The sequence below is a fragment of the Phalacrocorax aristotelis genome, chromosome 7, assembly GCF_949628215.1.
Source record: "Phalacrocorax aristotelis chromosome 7, bGulAri2.1, whole genome shotgun sequence".
Lineage (NCBI taxonomy): Eukaryota > Metazoa > Chordata > Aves > Suliformes > Phalacrocoracidae > Phalacrocorax > Phalacrocorax aristotelis.
In genome coordinates this window covers 10867744-10887782 of record NC_134282.1, presented here as the reverse complement: position 1 = coordinate 10887782, position 20039 = coordinate 10867744, and the positions used below count along the sequence as shown (strand labels likewise).

Sequence of the window (20039 nt, the reverse complement as noted above, 5' to 3'; positions counted from 1 at the left end):
AAGACCTCCTTTGCTTGCAGGAGAGCGCACGCTGTCAGCAGCCCGAGGCGATGGGTCTGCGCGGCGCTGCGAGCCCTGGGCACCGGCGCCGTTTGTTTCGCGGCCGCCCGTCCAGCGGGGGAGCTCCCCGGGCCGCGGCGCTGCGACCCGCCGACACGGCGGCCGCGGGGGTGCCCGGCAGCGCGAGCACGGCGGTGACACCGCGCTCACCCCGCGCACAAATTCGTACCAAGCAACGTACGAATCCTGAGGGCGACGCCAGCCCCGCCGCGCGCAGCAGCCCCGCGGGAGCCCCGGCCCTGGGCCGCGCCGTCCCGCCCCGCCCCGCCGAGCGCCGCAGCCTGCGGAAGTGCAGCTCTCCGCCGCGGCTGCCCGCGCCGCGCTCCCTCCGCTGCTGCGGCGGCGGATTTTCGGGGACCATGGTGCAGCTTTACAACTTGCACCCGTTCGGCTCGCAGCGAGTCGTGCCCTGCAGGCAAGAGCCGGCTCTCTTCTGCTGCGGCCGCGACGTGCTGTTCGTGGCCAGCGCGGCGGCCAGCTGTCGGGTGGAGGTGTTCGCCGTGCGCGACCAGGGCCGCTGCGAGCCCCTGGGCTCCTTCGCCACGCTGGGCCCCGTGCTGCGCATGGCGCACAGCCACGCAGGTCGGTGTCGTTCGCCGCCGGGCCCGGGGCCGCGGGGCTGGGACGCGTCCGGCTCCAGTGCGGGGAGAGGCCTGCAGGCCCGGTGGGGGGGCGGTGGCGGGGGGGGGGGGGCGGCGGGGGCGGGCCGGGGCGGGGGGGGGCGGTGTCCCCGGCCCAGGGGAGGGCTGCGGCGCGGTGGCCGCGCGTCCGAGCTGCTCGGTGGGCGCGGGGCTGGCCCGGGAGCGGTGCGCGGGGCTGGGAGCGTCCGGGCTGGCACTTTGCTCTCCCCGCCGCCTTCCGCCCCAGTTGGAGTCTGTGCTTCTGCCCTCGCTTTTTTTTTTGGTGTTGTGTTTGTTCGTTTGTTTGGGTTTTTTGGTTGGTTTTTTTTGATCAGAGCACGGGGCGGGTGGGCGCTCCAGCCGATCCCACAGCTCTCCATGAGCCTATGATTTTCCCTGGTCTTTAGAGAATAAAACGTTTTTACCTTAATGGGTGTTCTGGGGGAGAAGAACGCCTTGTCTGCAGTCACAGCCCATAAAGTGGGTTCACTTAAGAGTTCGTCTGGACCTAGATCTGTAAGTCCTTTTTTTAGTGGCCTGTGAAGTGTGTTCCACCCAGCAAGGAAATCTTGCACTTTGGATTTCATTAGGAAAAAAACCGGTGAAAACTTAAGGGTTGGGAATTTAAGATGTTCTTTGTAATATACTACAGCAGGTAAAGAGCTCAAAAACTCTGTCATCTATTCTTTAATGATGTATCAGTACTGCTGCTTTCTTTTAAGGAGACTATCTGGTGACAATCGAAGAAAAAAGCAAAGCAACTTTCCTAAGAGCATACATGAACTGGAGATGCATGTCTGCAGGGAGTTCGCGTGTTTGTGTTCGGATGGTTGGTCACAAGATGGAAGAGTCATACAGCGAAACCTTAAAAGAACAGATGTCAATTGTAGAAATGCCACTTTCAGATCCTCCACTGTGCATTTCATGTTGTCCTGTAAATGGAGATCTTCTTGTGGGCTGCAAAAATAAACTGGTCATGTTCTGTTTGAAATATTTGGTCATAAACCAGAATTTGACTGTATTGGACTTTGAACGCTCCTTAATTTTACACATCGATAACCTCATTCCTGCTGAAGTTGCCTTTTGTGCCAGACATATAGCCGTAACAACAGAGCTGGATGTTCTGATCCTGAAATTGGAACTGGTCCAGCAAAGCGCAGACAGGACAGAGCAATGTGCACACAGAGTTAGTACACTAGAAAAGCCCGTGAGTGGAGGTAAGTACAGATTTTTTATTTTATTATTTCCAAGAGTGCTAACTGATTCCTGTTATTTTCAAAGTAGGCTCAAACAAGGTCATTGCCCTTCAGAAAATACTTCCAGGTCACCTTAGGACTGTCAGCTGAATATTCTAATGCATGAAGAGTTGTACCACCTGCAGCTGGAGGCAGCAGTTAAAACAAATATGCCATCATTCTGCAGATGCTTTCAGGATAGTGCAGCCTCTACAGACATAGAATTAGGTCCCTGTTTTGGGGTGCCACCATGGGCCAAATCAAAGTGGCAGTAGTTCAGTGTGCTGTGTTCAGAAAAATTATTCCATCACTGTCACTGCCTAAATAACTATGTCTCATCTAAGGGACACGTGGGAGGCCAGATGGAAGAAGCATCTCGTGAACCTTGAAATGGACCATGCATGCTGGCTTATGCATTTAAGAATGCTTCTGTGGCGATGCATATGCACTTTCGTAAGTGTTAGTAGGCTCAGAACCTGCATAAACGAGGTGTCCGCACATTTTCCATTTTCAGTCCTTTGTCTTATGCAGGGGCTTGTCTTAGAATCCTAGAAATCCCAGAAATAGATTTACTCAGTAGGTTTCATATCTCTGTATTGCAAGAAATTAATCCATATGTAATCAATTCCCACCTTTACAAAAGCATCGCATGAACACCAACAAACCTTAGGAAAATACTTCATTTATAATTAGAAGAAACTTAAAACAGAAAAGGATGGTCTTATAGAAATGTCAGATAGGGAAAATATAAACTGGAATGTTCTTCATTGAGTGAAGATGGACCTTAACTCAGATCATGGCATCCTGCCGTTAGTTGTTTTTATTACTAAAACAAAATAGAAAAGCTCAAATTACTTTGAGTGCTGTTAGGGTTTGCTTTCTAGAACTTAAGTGAGTTTAAGGTAACACAAGTTTTTATCATAGCTGCCTTTCCTTCTTAAAATCTCTCCAATCAAATGACAACATTTTTTGATGGCCAGCCATTTGCAGCACAGGTTGCCTTGGTCTTGCCTTTTAGTGAATAGTTTACCTGTTGTTTCAGGAATCATGACTCTCAGATATCCCAACTCTTGAGGCTCAAATGAAGGATTGTTCTCTTCTAGCATAGCATAGCTGTTCTCAAAATCTCATGTTTGGAGGGAGCCAATGCTAACTAGGTAGCTGTAATTTGAATATTTAATTGATGTTGTATCATATGATTTTCTTACTGCTAAATTGAATGGTTTGAGCAATTAATACAGCATTTTCATTGTTATGGTATAAAAGATGAAGGCCCTTCAACACATACTTTGCCACTTGAAGTAGACGAGTTCATCGTATGTCAGAAGCCAGTGGAACTGCTTGGGGAAGAAAGTAAGCTATGTGAGATACCCATCACACTGGAATCCACGGAGTTACCTACCGAAGACACAAAGTGCTTCCAAGTGCGGTATCTGCTTTTCAGGTATTACAAATGTATTTTCCCCTTAATGGGTAAATTTACTGCAGGAAACCAAAATGAGCTGTGGCTCATGTCTTGTTGAAAGAAAAATAGTGGTATTTTGGCTTCTAGGGTTTTTATAAGGTTTGGGGTTTTTTTTGCACTGAGGAAATAGTGATACTAAAGAAAGCCCATTTTTTAATAGAATAGAATATTTCAGTAAGAAGGCACCTGCAACGATCGTCTAGTCCCACTGCCTGACCACTTCAGGGCTGACCCAATGTTAAAGCATGTTATTAAGGGCATTGTCCAAATGCCTCTTAAGCACTGACAGCTTGGGGCATTGACCACCTCCCTAGGAAGCCTGTTCCAGTGTTTGACCACTCCTTCGGTAAAGAAAAGTTTCCAAATGTCAAGTCTGAACCTCCCCGATGGATGTAGCTAGTGGTGTTTACTTGTCCAAAGTAGCTCATAATTTCTCACTGAGGTCCCGTGTTTTTCTGGATTTTTTTCCCTAGACGTTTTACACCTGATCAGTCGCCTTTTGGGTTTTGCGAAGAGACAAAGTTGCACTCTGTTCAACTGCTTCCTGTATACCAGACAGGTATATGGATATGTATGGATGCGTTATGGCCTGTGTCACAGGAGACCTGGGAAAGGAAGGAGCTTCTTTGTATACTCGGTTCTGTACACGATTCCTGTATGATTTGTTCTTAAATTAAGGTCTTTCCTCCCTTTTCAATGATTTAAACTGAGCTTCTACTAACAAAAAAGTCTTTAAGTATCTCCGAGTTCTGCATAAGTCTTGAACTAAAATATCAGTTCACCACACCAGAACAGGAAGACTAAATGAACTTTTATCAGTTTTCTGCTAATTAATTTTACATCACAAAACAGTCACTCTTTACCTTGCATTAATAAAATTATTCTCAGTGTTATAAGATACTAGGCTGCCTCTCATTAGTTGACACTGGAAATCAGAGTGGTAAACCTTAATAATCACTAACATACAGGTTACCTTTCTGCCAGGCTTTAATTAAAACTGCAAGGGATGAGTGCAGATTTTAGGGGTTCAGTAATACACACTATCTCAAGCCCCAACAGACCCATGGAAAAAATTTAATGCTGTGTGTTATCAGTCAGCTTGACTGACTGCTCACCCAGTTAGTGGTGGTGGTTTCTCTGCTAAATAGCGAAGCCTCATTTTAATTGCAGCTGACTCGAGAAAGAGTTACTTGCCATTTAACTCCAGCCATCTTATGTTCTCTTGTGATTTACAGTCTTGGACAAGAGGGTCTGTAGAATCCGGACACAGCCTTTACCAGCCACAGTGGCTTTATAAATAAATTCTGCCATACCCAGCCTTTCTTCCTCTTAAGTGAGGATCTGTATTTTGGTGCACTGCAGCTGCAGCTCTGGATGAGCATTCATCCCAGCACACAAGTAGTTGTCTGAGATCAGGCTGATCATTCAAGCCATGGATGCTTAGTTGTGATGAATCTGCCAGGACTCTCAGATGCTGTTACATCTATAGAGGTTCTTCAGTTGATGATCCATCCACACTTTTGTTAAAAATGCCTCCAAATGAGACAACATGACATACAAGTTTTTGACCTGTGCACTGATCTGACCTGTACACTAGTCTTCATATAGTTCTTTTTCTCTTCACTAGCTACCATCAAAACCCATCTGCAACCTGGGCAGGTTTGATAGTATTTTTTAGGCATCAGGCTTGCAAAAAAATTGCCAGGTTTTGATTTATGATATATATAAAATGCCTTTCTTATTGTTACATCTAGGAAGTTCTGTGACAGCACATGAGGAAACTGAGAGCAAGAGAGAACTACTGAGCCTCTTTTGCTTTTTCTCTTTACCTCATGTTGGATATCTCTACTCTGTTGGGAAGTTAGTAGAACTGATTTCTACTTACCAATATTCGGAGAAGTCAGAGCAGGCAGTTCTCACTCCACAGTTCCTGCACGTCATTACAAGGTACTACATTTACGATTTTGCTGATAATATTACTATGTTTCTCTATGCTGCTGCCTTTTTGTGTCGTGTGTGTCCGTCCCCCCTCCCCGATATGTCGTCCTTCATAGCCTCCTAGAACTCTCTGCGTAGGCTCATGTGATAGTGCAGCATGCCCTCCTGCTTAGGCTTCAAGGCCCATTTCTGTGAACAAAAAAACCTGATTCCCTGTAGTTTTGGCTACTTGATCTTTGCAAGTCTTAATTTTTCTCCTTCATCGCTGTGGTTTCTTCTTTCCCTCTAGTGAGAATCTGCAGTGTTTCACAGTGCGGTGCAGTGCAGCAGCAGCTCGTGATGAGGATCCATATATCGATACAACTGTGAAGGTGCACCTCTTGTTATCTCGCTAAAAGAATGGGGGTAGTAGTATGGCACTGAGTTTCCTTATGTTTCCTTCTGAAATCCTATAAGTTCATATTGGTTGAACCAATAAAATAACATCCAAAATTAATATTTTACTTCAGTCTGTGGCATATTGTATTTTAATGGTCTACAGATGTCTCAATGAATCAATCTATTATTGCTGTTTAAGATTGTAGACGATTAGTAGAATGTTTTCAGAAACACCAAAAGCTATAAAATCACTTATATTTTAAACTATATTCCATGCTTTCCTGTATAAATCTGAATGAAGGATGCAGAGTTTTGCCTTATTGCAGCTGATGTTTCTCTCTCTCGGGTGTCCTTGAAAAACCAGTTTTCGTAAGAAGAGTGAAGACACTTGAACAAGTCTGCTATCAGATGCTTAGTGCATATTTTTTTTAGGAGGAGGGTTTTTGATCCTTGGAGGTCTAGACTTTTCCTGTTCTGTAAATAGCTTATCAGTAAAAATCTATTGAATGGTAAAGATTGGGGTATACATTAATAGAAATACCAGGAAAAATAGACTGAAGTGTATTTTAAGTCAGCATTTAAGGATTTCTTTTGAGCATGTAGACAGCAGGCATAAAGAAACCATAGGCCAGTAGAAGTATTATGAAATCTTCAAGAGCCAAATATGTATCCTCTGCTCTCCATAGACGACTGAGATAAAGAATACAAACACGTGGCACAATCTATCGTGTCTCTTCTCCAGTCTCAGCTTTCTGTGTTTTCACTGAAGGTTACATTCAATCTGTCACAGTTCCTCCAGTCAGGCAACAGGCTGCCTCCTGCCTCAACAGGAGGTTTGAGGAGGTGTGCACGTAATGGTGGTCTGCTGGCTAAAGCCCCTCATGGATGTTCATACTGCAGCTTGTACTCTATAGGCAGCAGATCCACTCTGGCATGGGTCCTCCATGGGCTGCAGTCCCTCAGGGGCATCCCTGCCCTGGTACGAGTCGTCCATGGGCCATGTTACCTCTCGGGTGTCCCTGCCCTGGTGTGGGTCGTCCATGGGCTGCAGTCCCTCTGGGGTGCCCCTGCTCTAGTGTGGGTTGCCCACAGGCTACGTTCCCACAGGGGCGTTCCTGCCCCAGTGTGGAGTTTGAAGTGTGGTGATGATGATGATGGTTATTATTGCTATTTGTTGTATTTTCCTGCTGTTTTTTACATCGGTTTCAGAGCTGGCTGGTTCTGGTTCTGACTAGCCCAGGTCAGTTTAGATCTTCCTGGTCGCCACTGCAGCCCTTTACAAGAAATTCTGAAGTTTCCTCAAAAAGCAGGGTACACATATGATGCTGTGTTGCCTTGCTTCACTGTGTATGTTAATTTGTAAATATGGTATTTTATCTTCTTAAAGGTGTAAATTTAGAATATTTCTGGGAAAATGAGGTTGCATTTTTCCATTTTTATATCACTATAGACAATAGGGTAAGTTTTACCTGAAAGGTGCTTATTGAACAAAGCAGGGATATAATGCTGGGTATGTAACGTAACAATAGGCAAGCAAATACCATTCTTCTATCTATAATTGCTTTTTATAAGCAACTAAAATCAAACTTTTATAACCATGTCAGGCAATCTTTTACAACTTGGCCAAATTCAAACTACTTGGGTTAAAGTTTTCCATGTTAGGCATCTCCCTCAGGCACAGTTATTTTAAGACACACAGCTAAAACTGTGTAGTTGCTTTGAAGAGTGAAATGATTATATTTTTTTATTCATTTTTAAATTATTTATGTCATAGTTTTATGAGTATTTCTATTCTTGCTTAGGTGAAGCACTCAAAGTTAGGAAAGCCGGTGAATGTTTTTAGTGTCAGATCATTGGACAAATTGGACAAAGGTTACTTTTTTTTTATTTAAAGACTCGAAGTACATGCTAACTGAAATTACAAAACAATTACTTTCCTTTATAGGCTTGTCCGCCTGTTGCACTGGATGTCTGTACATTAAGAATGCAGCTTTTTATAGGACCAAGAGCTATCTGTCATTTCAAAAACCATATAATTCTTTTGACTAAGGCAGACACGGAAGATATTACTGAAAGAAGAAAGCCTGCAAGAAGGATGCTGTAAGGGTTTGTCTTTTGGGGAAATGGTATTTATAGCTCTCTATACAGTGCCAAATTTGTGGGTGTTACAGTTGAAGAGAGGTTCCTCTGTGGAAAACCTCTTTGGAAATAATTCCCTAGTTAGTGCATGAGAACAGAGATAAAACATTTATTTTTTTCAATTCTGCTGTATTAACTGATGCAGAAGAAATGAGGGTAGGGTCACAAATGCTTAAAATCGACAAAATAAGCTACTCAAGACTGTAAAAAACCTTAACTTTCACAAGTAATGTTAAAATAACATTACTCAGAACATATCTGCTACTGAGAAGAAAAAATATTTATCTTGAGAAACAAAAATACGTAGGAGTACTGAAGCTACAGGCTAAAAAATTGTGTGGCAGCACAAAGAAAAATGTCTTACATTTGGCTAAGGGTTCTTTCGAAGAGAAGTTACGAACATCACTATAGTAATCCATGACAAAAGAAGGATCAGACTTTTGCCCAAGATACTCTTGTAGCATGTATGTAGCCTGAGGCGTTTGTGACTTTGTACCTATTTCTGTGAGAACTGCTATTCCCATTCTTTTTTGAGGGCTTTTCATACAACAGCTAAACAGCTATTCTAAAACAGCTATTCAGAAATCACATTCATTAAAGTCAGTTCAAGTTCACTAACAAAAATGGGACAGCTGTAGCTGATTGAAGAGTTACTTGAACCAATATTTCTTAAAGCCTAGAACAGACATTCAGGAGAAGATGAGGATAAGCCCATTAAGGGAAATGGTAATTCAAAATGCTGTAGTTTTCTGTGTGCAAAGCACAGTTTCCTCTGCTAGTTGTGGTGTTTCAAAGATTATAGTTGGCGTTTGAGGAAGATATGCTTTTTGCCTTCTGTAAAAAACCTGAGTTGAACAAATACTAGTCTACTTAACACCATCGTTTGAAAATAAAGATATAAATATCCCAAAACAGTTAAAACAACAACAAAATCCCAACAAAAACTGTAGGGCATTACAGACTTAGCCAATGTGTTAGACTAAAAGCATTCAAATATTTTTTTTTATGCCATGTCTTGGCAAATACTTTAATAGAACTGCAGGGGCTAATGTGCAGTAAGTCCTTACAGAAAGTAAGTAAACATCTTAGCTAATTTGTATTACTTCCTGTGAGTATCTGAGACTGCCTGGTGTTAAGCCTGGAAGAAGATGTATGTTCCTGGTGTATGAACATTCCTATCCCCATTTTTGTATTAGCCATTATGACTTAAATTCACAGCTTAACTCTCAAGCATTTACTAGCCTGCAAACATACATATTTATGCATTTAAATTATCAAGTGAGTCGGGTTTTTTTGGCTGCATAGTGTTTATTTGGACACTGACAACTAAACTCTTTTCCTTCTCTCTAGTTCCAGAAAGGCTGACAGCATCAAATCCAGAACAAATTCTGAGTCAGAGCCTGGTTGGAATTTATACATTATAAACACTGTTTCAACCATTCAGCTTTACAGAGAAATGGTATTGCCCAACTCCTGCTTTTGTTGTTCAGTGACTAAAAATAAGTACTGTCAATTAAACTCTGATGCATGTCATTGCAGAATATAATGTAATGTAGTTCTCATTAATAGCCCATAATCCTAATTCTTAATTTTTGCCAGCAGCCTAAGTATACCCTGTGTCTGTTCTAGGTAGAGTATAGTAAAACTTATGAAAATGTGAAAACTGAGAGTTGCATTCATCTTCTAAGTGAGGCTCACTTGCTGGTCAGAGCAGCTATAATGGACCCTAGTTTCCTTAAATCAGATGAGAAAGAAGAACTTCTAAGAGCATTCAGGGAAAGTTGTGCCTTCTTAGGAGACTGCTACAGCAGGTATGTTTTAGATGTCAACGTGATATAGGTGAGCTTTTTTTTTCCAATAATGTAACCTTAAAATGAAAATCCATCATTCTTCGCTGTTTTACGTTAGTATAATATAAATCTTTACATTCTGTGAAAACAGCTTAATCTAGTAATCTCTTCAGTATCTGGTGTCTTTGTTGTCATTGAACACAGAATACAGCATTATGTTGAATATGAGCTCTATATTTGCAGATAATTGTGTGTCTGCAACTTTGTTTGATATATTATTTTAGTTCTTACAAACAGTGATGGCAAAAGCGTTGCCCTTAGTTGTTTTGTTACTTTTTTCTTTCCTCTCTTTTGCCTTCAGGTTTGACACAAAGGATTACCACCTTGCTTTGCCATACTACAGAATGTCAGGTTTATCCATGGCTGAAGTTTTAGAGAGACTCGTTTCAGAAGGTGATGAAATACAGAAATATGAGAGAGGATTTATATTTTACTTAACTCACTCTCTTAATGAAGACTTAAAAGAAGAGTTAAGTAAGGTAAAAACAAGTGTGGTTTTTTTTTTTCTTAACCTATTGATTTGGTTCTGATTTTAAGAACTGTATATCGAATTTTAATTATATTCCCTTTGAAAATGCTGAGCTGTGTATTTAGATTAAATACGTAGGTTGTTCTTTTTCACATGGTTTTTATTTTCCCCATTTTTGTTGACAAAATAGTAAGCAGCACCTGTGGTGCTTTGGGCTGCTTTCAAGCAACATGTTATGGGTTTGGTTATCATGATGCATGTTGCTAATGATCTGGTTCCCACTTGCACACAGAGACGCTTCCGTTTTAGGAAAGCTCTGCCTCAACTTTCTTTCATCTCCCATCTCTGTAATGAAACAAACTGTTATTTTGAACACTGCCAGATTGTACAGGTTGGTAAAACCAATTCACTGTGGTGGTGGATGTTCTCTTAGCAACCCAGAATATGGGTTGAATCACTGCCATTTAGAGATCCTTTAATTTTATGGGTAGGGAGGAAAGAGTCAGGAAAGGCACTGTGATTTCATAGCTAAGCTGTACTTGCCTGTTTTATAAAAACAAACAAACAAAAAACAAACCACAAAAACCCCACAATACTTTCTTATGCAATGGAAGACTGTATATCTGGAAAGGTCTACACTGTCAAATGGCTTTTATTTTAACAGGAATCAGCAAATAGAGTTCTCCAAATATTCTATCTTGCTGACCCTCTGCAGCTGCCTCATATCCTCTGCAGCCCCTGCATGAGAAACGTATGTCCTTCGACAGCTGTGAAGTATCTTCAGAAGGTAGAAAAGATTATGCCATCAGTGGTCCTGACACTTACTAAGGCTTTCATGGCTCTGAAAATGGGAGACCTGGCGATGTATGAACATGAGATGGACTCCTATAAGGAGGTGAAGTATGCTGAAAGCATGAGCTATTCACGTTTTGCGAAGCCCAAGTCAGTAGGTGTGGCTTGTAGTCGTATTTTACAGTAAAATAACTTTCAGTCACTCCTCTTCCTCCTGATATGCTGTAAAGGCTCCACTGAATGTGTGCAATAACAGTAGAATCGAGGGCTGGCATACACTGGGACCATACTGTTTACCCTGCAGGTAGGGTAGTCTTGTCTTGGCAAAGCCTTGCCAAATAAGCAAAAGTTTTGAAGCTGTTAATTCTTGATAAATTAAATGCTGTTTACTGGGGTTTAACAAGCTCTTCAGAGCCTGTGCTCTTCACCAGTATGTATCAAAGCACTTAACCCTTACTAAGATAAGATCAGAACCTACTTCAGTGCTACCAAAGTAAGAATTCCACATCAATGAGGGAAAAGAGTTAATGAAGCAGTCTCTGCCGTAGATGTTCACATGTGGTTTTAGATTGAGACCAGTCTGTAAATTACTTCTTGTTAAGGTCGATCAGGAGTGTTGAATATTCAAAGGTGACAGAGCTTAAAATACAGATTCTTTCTGAGAGTGAGTTATTGAAGGTCTAAAAACTTTTAAAATAAACTGATAGCTGTTCCAAAGTTAGATACCATGCTTTGGTAGAAGTCCTGGAGAGCTTTCAAAATTAGCAGTTTTTGAACTGCAAGGCAGGAACTGTGGAGAGCTGTTTCAACAATGATTTTCAGCACCACCTGCTTTCTGACCATTTGCACCATGATGAAGTGAAATTGCCATTTTGTGAGCAAACATACACATTCCACTGCATGGGTATTATTTAGAGAACAAGGTGTCTGGGGTTTGGGTGTTGGGTTTTGGGGTTTTTTTTCTTGTTAATCTGATCTATTAAAAATGTTCTATTGCACCTCACCTTTGAAAAGCATTTTGTTGGGAAGTAGAAGAAATAACACTTTCAGAAAGATAAAGAAAGGAAAGATAGATCGTATGCATAGCAGGATGAAATCTGAATTTTCCTCCTTGGTATATATAAGGGAATATAATGCCTTATATTTCCTGTGCAATTCATTTAATCTGCTTAGGCATCATTTCTCCACTGTCTTTAAAGTGGAAATAGTCCTTTGTCATGCTTACCTTCAAAAGCACTCAGATATCCAGAAACAACTTACTCTTGCACATAGTGCTACACATTTTGATCATTGTTTCAGGGTATTTTCAAACTAAAAGTCATGCTTTAGCAAAGTAGTCTCCTGAAATTTAGCAAAGTAGTTGATTGAAATTTCAGGCAGTGATTTTTCAAAACGCCATGTATATTGAATGTCTTGGATTTCGTAGTGAAATCTATCTTTCTTATAGGCACAGTAACTCCAGATTTGAACAGCACATTACTCATGTCCTGTTGCTCAGGAGTCACTGCTCCAGCACACGGTTTGGAGCTCAGTCTCTGGAGAACTATAAATTGTAGAAAGGGTTTATATCCTTACCTTGACTTTCCTCCATTTTATCTGTCTAAACTTCACTGCCTGAGGAAATACAGAGTTTGCTGAATTGAATCATATGTGGATTGAATTCTTTACCTGATTTATATCTGGTTATGTTTGTAGGCAGTACTGGCTTGTGGCTTCATTGGGCAACCAAAACTCTTGAGGCAGCATAAGGAAGGAGGTGTTATTCCAACTGAGTTTGCTGTTCACCTGAAGGAGATGCAGCCTGGTTTACTGGTGGCTGCCACTGTGGCTTTACATGAGAACAGTAAAATGGAACTGGAAGAAGCAGATACCTTTTTCAAGGTTGGCCTGTGATCATTTTTTGCTTCTATTTTTCTCATAGTGATGTTGTTAAGGGTAAGCAAAGCCTCGGTTGCTCCTTCACTCACATTTCAGCATTTCTTCAGAAAGAGGGAGTTGCGGGTTGTATGTATTCCAGTCATGACAATCGCTACAGAGTCAGAAACTGGACCTTCTGGAAAGAAACACTGGTTAAATCAAGCAAACAAAAAAACTCCATTAAGTTCTTTGTTTTGACCCTGTCATTTGGATGGAGAATACCCTGATCTCAGAGGTCTTTCAAAGGCTTCCTAGTAATCGGGCTTCCTAAGGCTACTGAAATTTAACAGAACATAGATAAACCCCTTCCATATGCTCCTTTTGAAGAAATCATTAGGATTGAAACATACTGCCAAAGAATCAGACTTAAATACAAAGGTATATAATGTTCTGATGTTCTGTATAAATTTCGGAAGAAAGAGTGGGTCTCTGCAGTTTTATGAGAAGATAAATAGAATAGTTTTACTGGTGTTATTGAAGTTTTCTTTATTTAGATTGGTAATAGACAAACCTTTTTATTTTCCTCTACAATGAATAACATTGTTTGGATTAAAACCATGTATTCTTCAATGTAGGTATGTCACAGTCTTATGTCTATTACCATGAAAGACCTGTATCAGAAATACCGAGTCATGAAACTCAAATTAGACCAAGTGTTGTTGTTTAAGCCGGTTGGAAACCAAGTAAAAGTCCTATTCACTGACACACCAGGCCGTAAAGTATCTCTCCCGTGGGTCCTACCATTATACCCAAATGAGCTACACAGCATCTCTTATCATGGCCTTTAGATCCTTCTTTCAAAGGCACCGGCTTGGCTATTGGCTCATAAAAAAGATCCTCCAAATTAGCAGTCTGTAAGTACTTGCTGACGTTTCTGGCAGTGGAGTAAATCTTGAAGAAGAAACCAAATCTATTGTTTAGAATTTATTACCTTGAAATCATTCCATGAACTTTTTTACTTTGCCTAGCACTGTATTATGTAGAATCACACCATTAGAAATACATCAAGACAAAAAAAGGAACCTGCTTCTAGTAAAAGTGAAAAACCGTTCCTTCTGTCTGTTCTAAGTTCTGCTACTAATAACTACCATAGTCTGTGGTAACTTGCTGTCTTCTAACGTTTTTGTTCTTAGATGTTGTGTAGTAACAGTGAAAACACTATTCCTCAGCTCTTGGTGGATTTCTGGGAAGCTCTTCTGGTAGTGTGCTCTCAGGAAGAAATACTTCAGGAGCTTTTATTGAGGGTTACTTCTCAGTATGTTTGGAGAATATCAAACAAGCAAATTCCTGAGACTAAGCCATTGAAAACAGCAGAGGATCTGGTAAGCATACCACTCAGAGGACATTTTATGACTGCATTGTCCCTCCAAAATCTATCCAAATACTAGTATCCTTAGTATTTGAATTTTGGACAGTCTATCTCTTAAAAGAAGCAAGACTGAAAGTAAATAAGGTAGTGTGCAGTTACCAAATAGGTATTGCTGGCTCTGGGGTGCCCTACACTTCGGGGACCTTTGCAAATGTACTTCCAACAGGAATCTTAGCTCTGGACAGAGATACGGGCTAAAAAAGAAACAATGAGCATTTGTCAGGTGGAGTGTTGGCAATTTTACAAAGCTGACTAAATGAGAAAAATGTGTGAATGATGAATTTGAAAGGATTCTGAATGGGAAATCTGAAATACAGAATTAGAGGTTTCCAGTTTATTTGTTACTAAACTGTATGAACCAAAAGAAAGAGTAGCTGCTGTTCTAAATTATGCTATTTGAGAGTAAAATTTTCTTCACTTCTCGTGGGTTTGACATGGAAGTGTCACTACCAGAAATATTTCTTTTATTGCAACTTGTTTCTTTCTTGTATAGATAAACTCCTGTAATCATTTTGGGTTGATCAGCCCATGGGTAACTTCCATAATGTCAGTGGGATCTCCATCTGATAAAGATTACTGTGAAGATATCTCAAAACTACAGGTATGAAACCCTTAAACCTTACTGTTTACAGTTTAGATCCATTCTGCAAATGCCCATGTATGTATGAAGAACTTCCACTACCAGACTCCCCTCCTCCTTCCCCTCCAGGTTATCCAAGTTGAAATAAAAGGCCCATTGAAATGATGGAAGGAAAAAATGCTGAAAAGATAGGTCAATAACAATGATATTTACATTTTCAGTCCACTCTAAACTTGCTTTCTCGGTTTTCAGTAACATTTATTAAAGGAAATATTACTTCAAACTTATTCTGATGGGTAAAGGCTTCTGTTCTAAGGTTATGCTTAGCATTTTTTTGCAAAGTTGGTCTTAAATTCAAACAATACTTCTTCTTCTTGTCTTCAGTCTCTTTTATGTAGTCAGTCAATCAATATAGCGTCAGTTCTGCCTGTCTTGGAGCCCCTGAGAGAGGCTGGCAATGTCGGCCTCACCATCCATGTTCTCTGCAATACCCGTCTAGGCAAGTATGAGGAAGCCATTGACGAGCTTCTCAAAACATGTCCTGATGTAGCTGTATTATATGCTCAGCACGAGCTCAAAGATGACAGCCGGGTGAGCTACTTTCAATTAAGTTGTTCAGGTTGTTTTTTGTTTTGCGTTTTTTTTTTTTCTAACTAAAATGCTGTTGTGTACAGATGGACTCTGGGTGGATCAAACTGCCCAGCTTTCAGACTAAGTGAATTGCTTAGCTTGCTTTGAACTTTTGCTTGGCATTTAAGTTCCATAACTCAGTCCCCACTAATTTGAATGGAATATTCTTTTTTTCCTGGTTACTTCTGTGACTCCTTGTATTCATTCTGGTAATTCAAAGCTTAGTCTTTTCAGATGGTAGAGTACCTCAGAAGAGGGAGAATAATATGTTCTTTTTGCACTGTAAATTAAAAACTAGCTAGTTTCTCACTAATCAGTGTTCTAAATTGTTTGCCAATGACGTATAACATGAAATTTTAGTGATAAGCTAACTGATAAAAGATCATGGTCCTTCAAATAAAATCACACTTAAATATGTTCTTCCTGTATTCTAATGACATCTTCTGACCTTACCATATCAGAATGATACTGGTGCACTACTGGAAAGATTATGTTCTTTATGTCCCATTTTCTCCTTAGGCCTCTGTAGAGTTTTAATTTTGGAACTGATTTTATTCCAGTCTTCCAGGAGTACAGGGATTTACTTCCATTGCCTGTCACAGCTACTCGATTAATTTTACACAGTTTTGCTGGTCAGAGTCAGCAAAGGTGATCCTCTACCAGACAGGTGTAATAGAACTCTGTTCAAAACCAGATTTGTGCTTTTTATTCAGATAAAATAGTTTCTTTGATTGTTTGCACATTAGTTATAGAGTTGAATGGGAGGTTGCAGTACTGAATCTGAACACAGGTGGAAGAAAAGAGTTAACCATGTTTAAAAAAGAAGGAAAGAAATCCTTTCCCCTCTCTCCATTCTTATCAACAAAATTATACACAAACCATAATTCACTACTACAGCTGTTGGAAGTAGACAGATTAGGTCAGGAGACAGAGCAGTGTTCTTATAGTAATGCTATTCACCACTTTGCATGGAGCTGTTTGGAGGGAAAAAAACCTTAATTTTTCTAACAGCATCAGTCTTGCTAATTATATGACTTTTTGTTACAAACTTTTATCTATAGAAGCGCGAGGGGGCGCTGGGTAAAAATTTTCTAGTATAAAAAGATCGCACCAAAAATTGAAAAATACACCATGTGCATTCATGTTCAAAGCATTATATAAATTAATTATTGAGTTCATCACAACCTAACTCTATTTGTACACATCTGAGCTTCGTTCAGTGTATTTTTAGCAGGTCTTTCATGCTCTTAATTGCAGTCCTTGTTAATTTACACTTTTGCTGTGGGTTTCTGTGGATTAGGCTGTGTGGTGGAACAAGCTGCTTCCTGAACTTTGCAAGAGAACCAGACTTAATGGGAATGACTGCCCTGTTCTTATTTCATCACTGAAAGGTAAATATCAACTGATTGCAACTCAACTCCAGAAGCCTTTGTACAATATCTGACATTCTAAATACTGTTCAGGCTAACGACTACTGATAGGGTAATTTTGAAAAAAGGGGGACCCTTTTCTACGGTTAAAGCTAATACAGCTCAGCAGGCTTTCTAGTCACGAGCACAAGATTCTACAATGTATAAAAGTCATGACATTCAATTTGTACTGAAAACAGTTAAACTGTGGGAATCATACTGTTTCTATATAGGTCAAGAATAGACACCATTAAACAGACTTACTAAGTACAACTAATTGATAGTAATTATTTTTTTCTAGGCTAAGTGACTATATGGTTCTAAGCAATGACAGCTAACAGGCTACTGTTGATAACCCAGTGGGCATCTGAGTGTGTATTGTTGATCAGGTCATAGACCACAATGTGTCACTTCTAGTAGTTGATGTAGTCCTTTTTTTTACATGTTTGGAGGAAGTCACTAATTGTGTATAGCTGAGGGGCCAGTTTTGTTTCTGTGTTTGTTTTGACAGAATAAGAAGATTGAATAAAGCACATACATTTAAGAAAAAATGCCAGAGGGCAGAAAAACAGCATCCTGGGGTTGCATTGTACAGCACAGGTTGCCATGCTCTATCATAAAGTTCCAGTTTCTAATGCTAGCGGGTTTTCTTTCGAAAGTCATCACTTAAGAACATAATGTTAAACAGCTTGGTCTGAGAAGCTGCTTGCAGAACATCCCATTTTACAGACAGTGCTGAGTTAGGGTACTAGTACAGATTTCTAGGGCTTCCTTTGCATTTTGTGCCAAACGAAGTACTAGATCAGACTTCCATAAGCAGTAGTGCCACATGTGAGTCAAGGTAGAGGTATGGTTTTAATCTAAGACATAATTTCAGCTTATTTTTGAGATTTCCTGTAGTTGTATTTGCTCCCAAATGGGTGTGTAACAAATTTCATTTCAGTTGCAATATTTTGATAATTTGATTACGTCAATTAGAAGTTACATTGTTAATGTTTCTTTGTTTCTTTGTTTTAAAACCAAAATACCTAAACAAGGTTTTTTTTCCCCTGCTCTGAGCAGAAACTTTATCAGTTGTTGCAATGGAACTGGAACTAAGGGATTTCCTCAGTCTTCTACCAGAGGATGGAACTGCAGCTTTTTTCCTGCCACATCTTCTTCACTGCAGCCAGAGGAAGCTGGTGATCTAAAGCAATGAAAGTCTAATATGCCCTCAAATACAAAAATGTGCTGGAATAAAAAAGTAAATGAAACAAACAGTAGAACTACATATTAAGGTACCGTGGGACTCATGTCACATAAATCACCTTATTTCTCAGTTGAAACCTTATGACAACTGTTGAATGACAGCTGTTGTCTGAGGCAAAGCATCTGTTTTGAAGCTAATACTATTACACTCTGACAAAGGTCAGCAAACCAGAATTCCTGCCAGGTAGAACTGAATGGTGGTTGGACTGGTAAAAACATCGCTATTCAACTGTTAAGCAGCATCACTCATCTTCTCAATGAGGGTGAACTTGTGGCTGTAGCAGCTAGAAAGTACAGATGTACGGTACAGTTGGACATAAAATGTTCACTGAAAGTAAAACAGGGAGTCAGTCTTAATTTATGTTAGTTGGATCACTGACCTAGGGAGGAATTTAAGCTCAGGCATGTGTCTTAGCTGTATGAGTAAAAGTAAGTGCCTTACTCTTTCAAGTTGAACTGGGCTCCACTTCATTTTGCAACACAGACATTCCCTTGAATTCCAGCTGGCAAAACCAGTCAGCTGCTCTGTCATCTCAATTACATGCCCATGCAAGTGTTACACTGAAAATGTTTTCATTTAGCAATTCACAAAAAAAGACAATAAATCAAAGAGAAATGGAAGTATTCCCAAGGGGAATGGATGATGCGGGCTACCACTTGCTTACTGTTTTTTGTTTTCTTTCTTCTGTTGTATTCAATCAGTAGACAAGTATTTGAAGTCTCACTAGGTCACAAATCCTGTTGAAAACCCTTGTTTCTTCTAGATTTTTTGGTAAACATCTCAGGTACTTGTGCATTTATGTGCTGATGTTTGTCTTTCTTCTGGGCAGAAAACATCCTTCTGTTTCTTCAGCTGGAATTCAGTCATAATAAACCATCACAATATTTAAGACCTTCTTATTGGTGCAGTTTGGCTTTTTGAGCGTCTACCACAAATAAAACATTGACTTCATGAGCTCATAACCATCTGAAGGCCTAATTAGCTGGCACTGAATCTATCAAATCCATTTTCACTGAAGCTGTAACGTTACTTAAAATTGTAGAAGTCAGAAGAGATCATCTAAATTGCAAATAAAATATATGAAAGAAAAAAAAAACCAAGAAAGAAAAAAATAGTTTAACTTACCTACCTAGCATTCCTGCTACAGCCAAAATAAATTATCTAATTTACTAGCAGGGATTTACTGCTGGTTTCAGTAGAATCTTTCTATCTTAAAAAAGGCCAAAGCGATTTAGACTTGTTACAGAGAAGCAACTTCCTTTGTTCGGTAAAGCCCCAGTGTTTTGTTTTGTTTTGTCTGTCTGGCCCATACAGCCTTCCCTCTTGTTTGGTTTAACATGTGCAGTTGGGCTATTAAAATACAGCTGGATGGCATGAGGATACCTGCTCTTACTACGTTCATTTTTGACCAGCATCAGTCTTGCACTAATACTGCTGCTTTGATTTGTCAAGAAATGCTTAATTTGCTGAAATCTGCACTACATATCTAACACCAAAATGATTCCACTGCAGGAGTTAAGTTTAAGGTTCATGAGAGCAAAGCTTTTGGGTAGAGCAGTCACCAAATTCTACCCTTCACTGTCTGAATTTCATCAGGCTTATTTCAGCATAACTTTGGCTGTCTTGTAATTATTTTCACAGCAGAAAAACCAAAAACATCTTGAGTAACCATGATGCCTCAGCCATTGCATCTTTTAAATTCACTATCTTGAAAAATGTTACTGGATAAAATTATAATTCAACAGAAATAATAGAACTATTTTGTAAGCTTCAATTATACGATAGTATATATATTTTAAGTGTGAACCTATGGATAACGTGATAACCAAATTCCTCTTTTCCAATAACTTAACTACAAACGTATCTGACTGCTAAAATGTGACAACAGATACCTAAAACATTTTGCTGATACACAGGTTATTTACAAACTTTGAAAAAA

At 40.0% G+C, this 20039-nt stretch overlaps 1 protein-coding gene across 2 annotated transcripts; it reads left to right on the top strand.

Annotated features, from left to right (window-relative positions):
- Nucleotides 1-196: 196 nt before the first annotated feature.
- Nucleotides 197-18996, top strand: HPS3 (HPS3 biogenesis of lysosomal organelles complex 2 subunit 1). Of its 2 annotated transcripts, XM_075098753.1 has the most exons (17): nt 219-642; nt 1403-1897; nt 3182-3359; nt 3854-3939; nt 5135-5327; nt 5608-5689; nt 7642-7796; nt 9186-9294; nt 9465-9646; nt 9987-10164; nt 10819-11049; nt 12642-12827; nt 13997-14185; nt 14726-14833; nt 15197-15403; nt 16743-16833; nt 17914-18996. In XM_075098753.1, the coding sequence occupies exons 1-17, from the start codon at nt 420-422 to the stop codon at nt 18039-18041; spliced, it is 3021 nt and encodes a 1006-aa protein (XP_074954854.1). In that variant the 5' UTR covers nt 219-419; the 3' UTR covers nt 18042-18996. The 2 variants fall into 2 exon arrangements, with proteins under 2 accessions (XP_074954855.1, XP_074954854.1); XM_075098754.1 differs by lacking the exon at nt 12642-12827 and having other exon boundaries at nt 197-642.
- The last annotated feature ends 1043 nt before the right edge of the window (nt 18997-20039 follow it).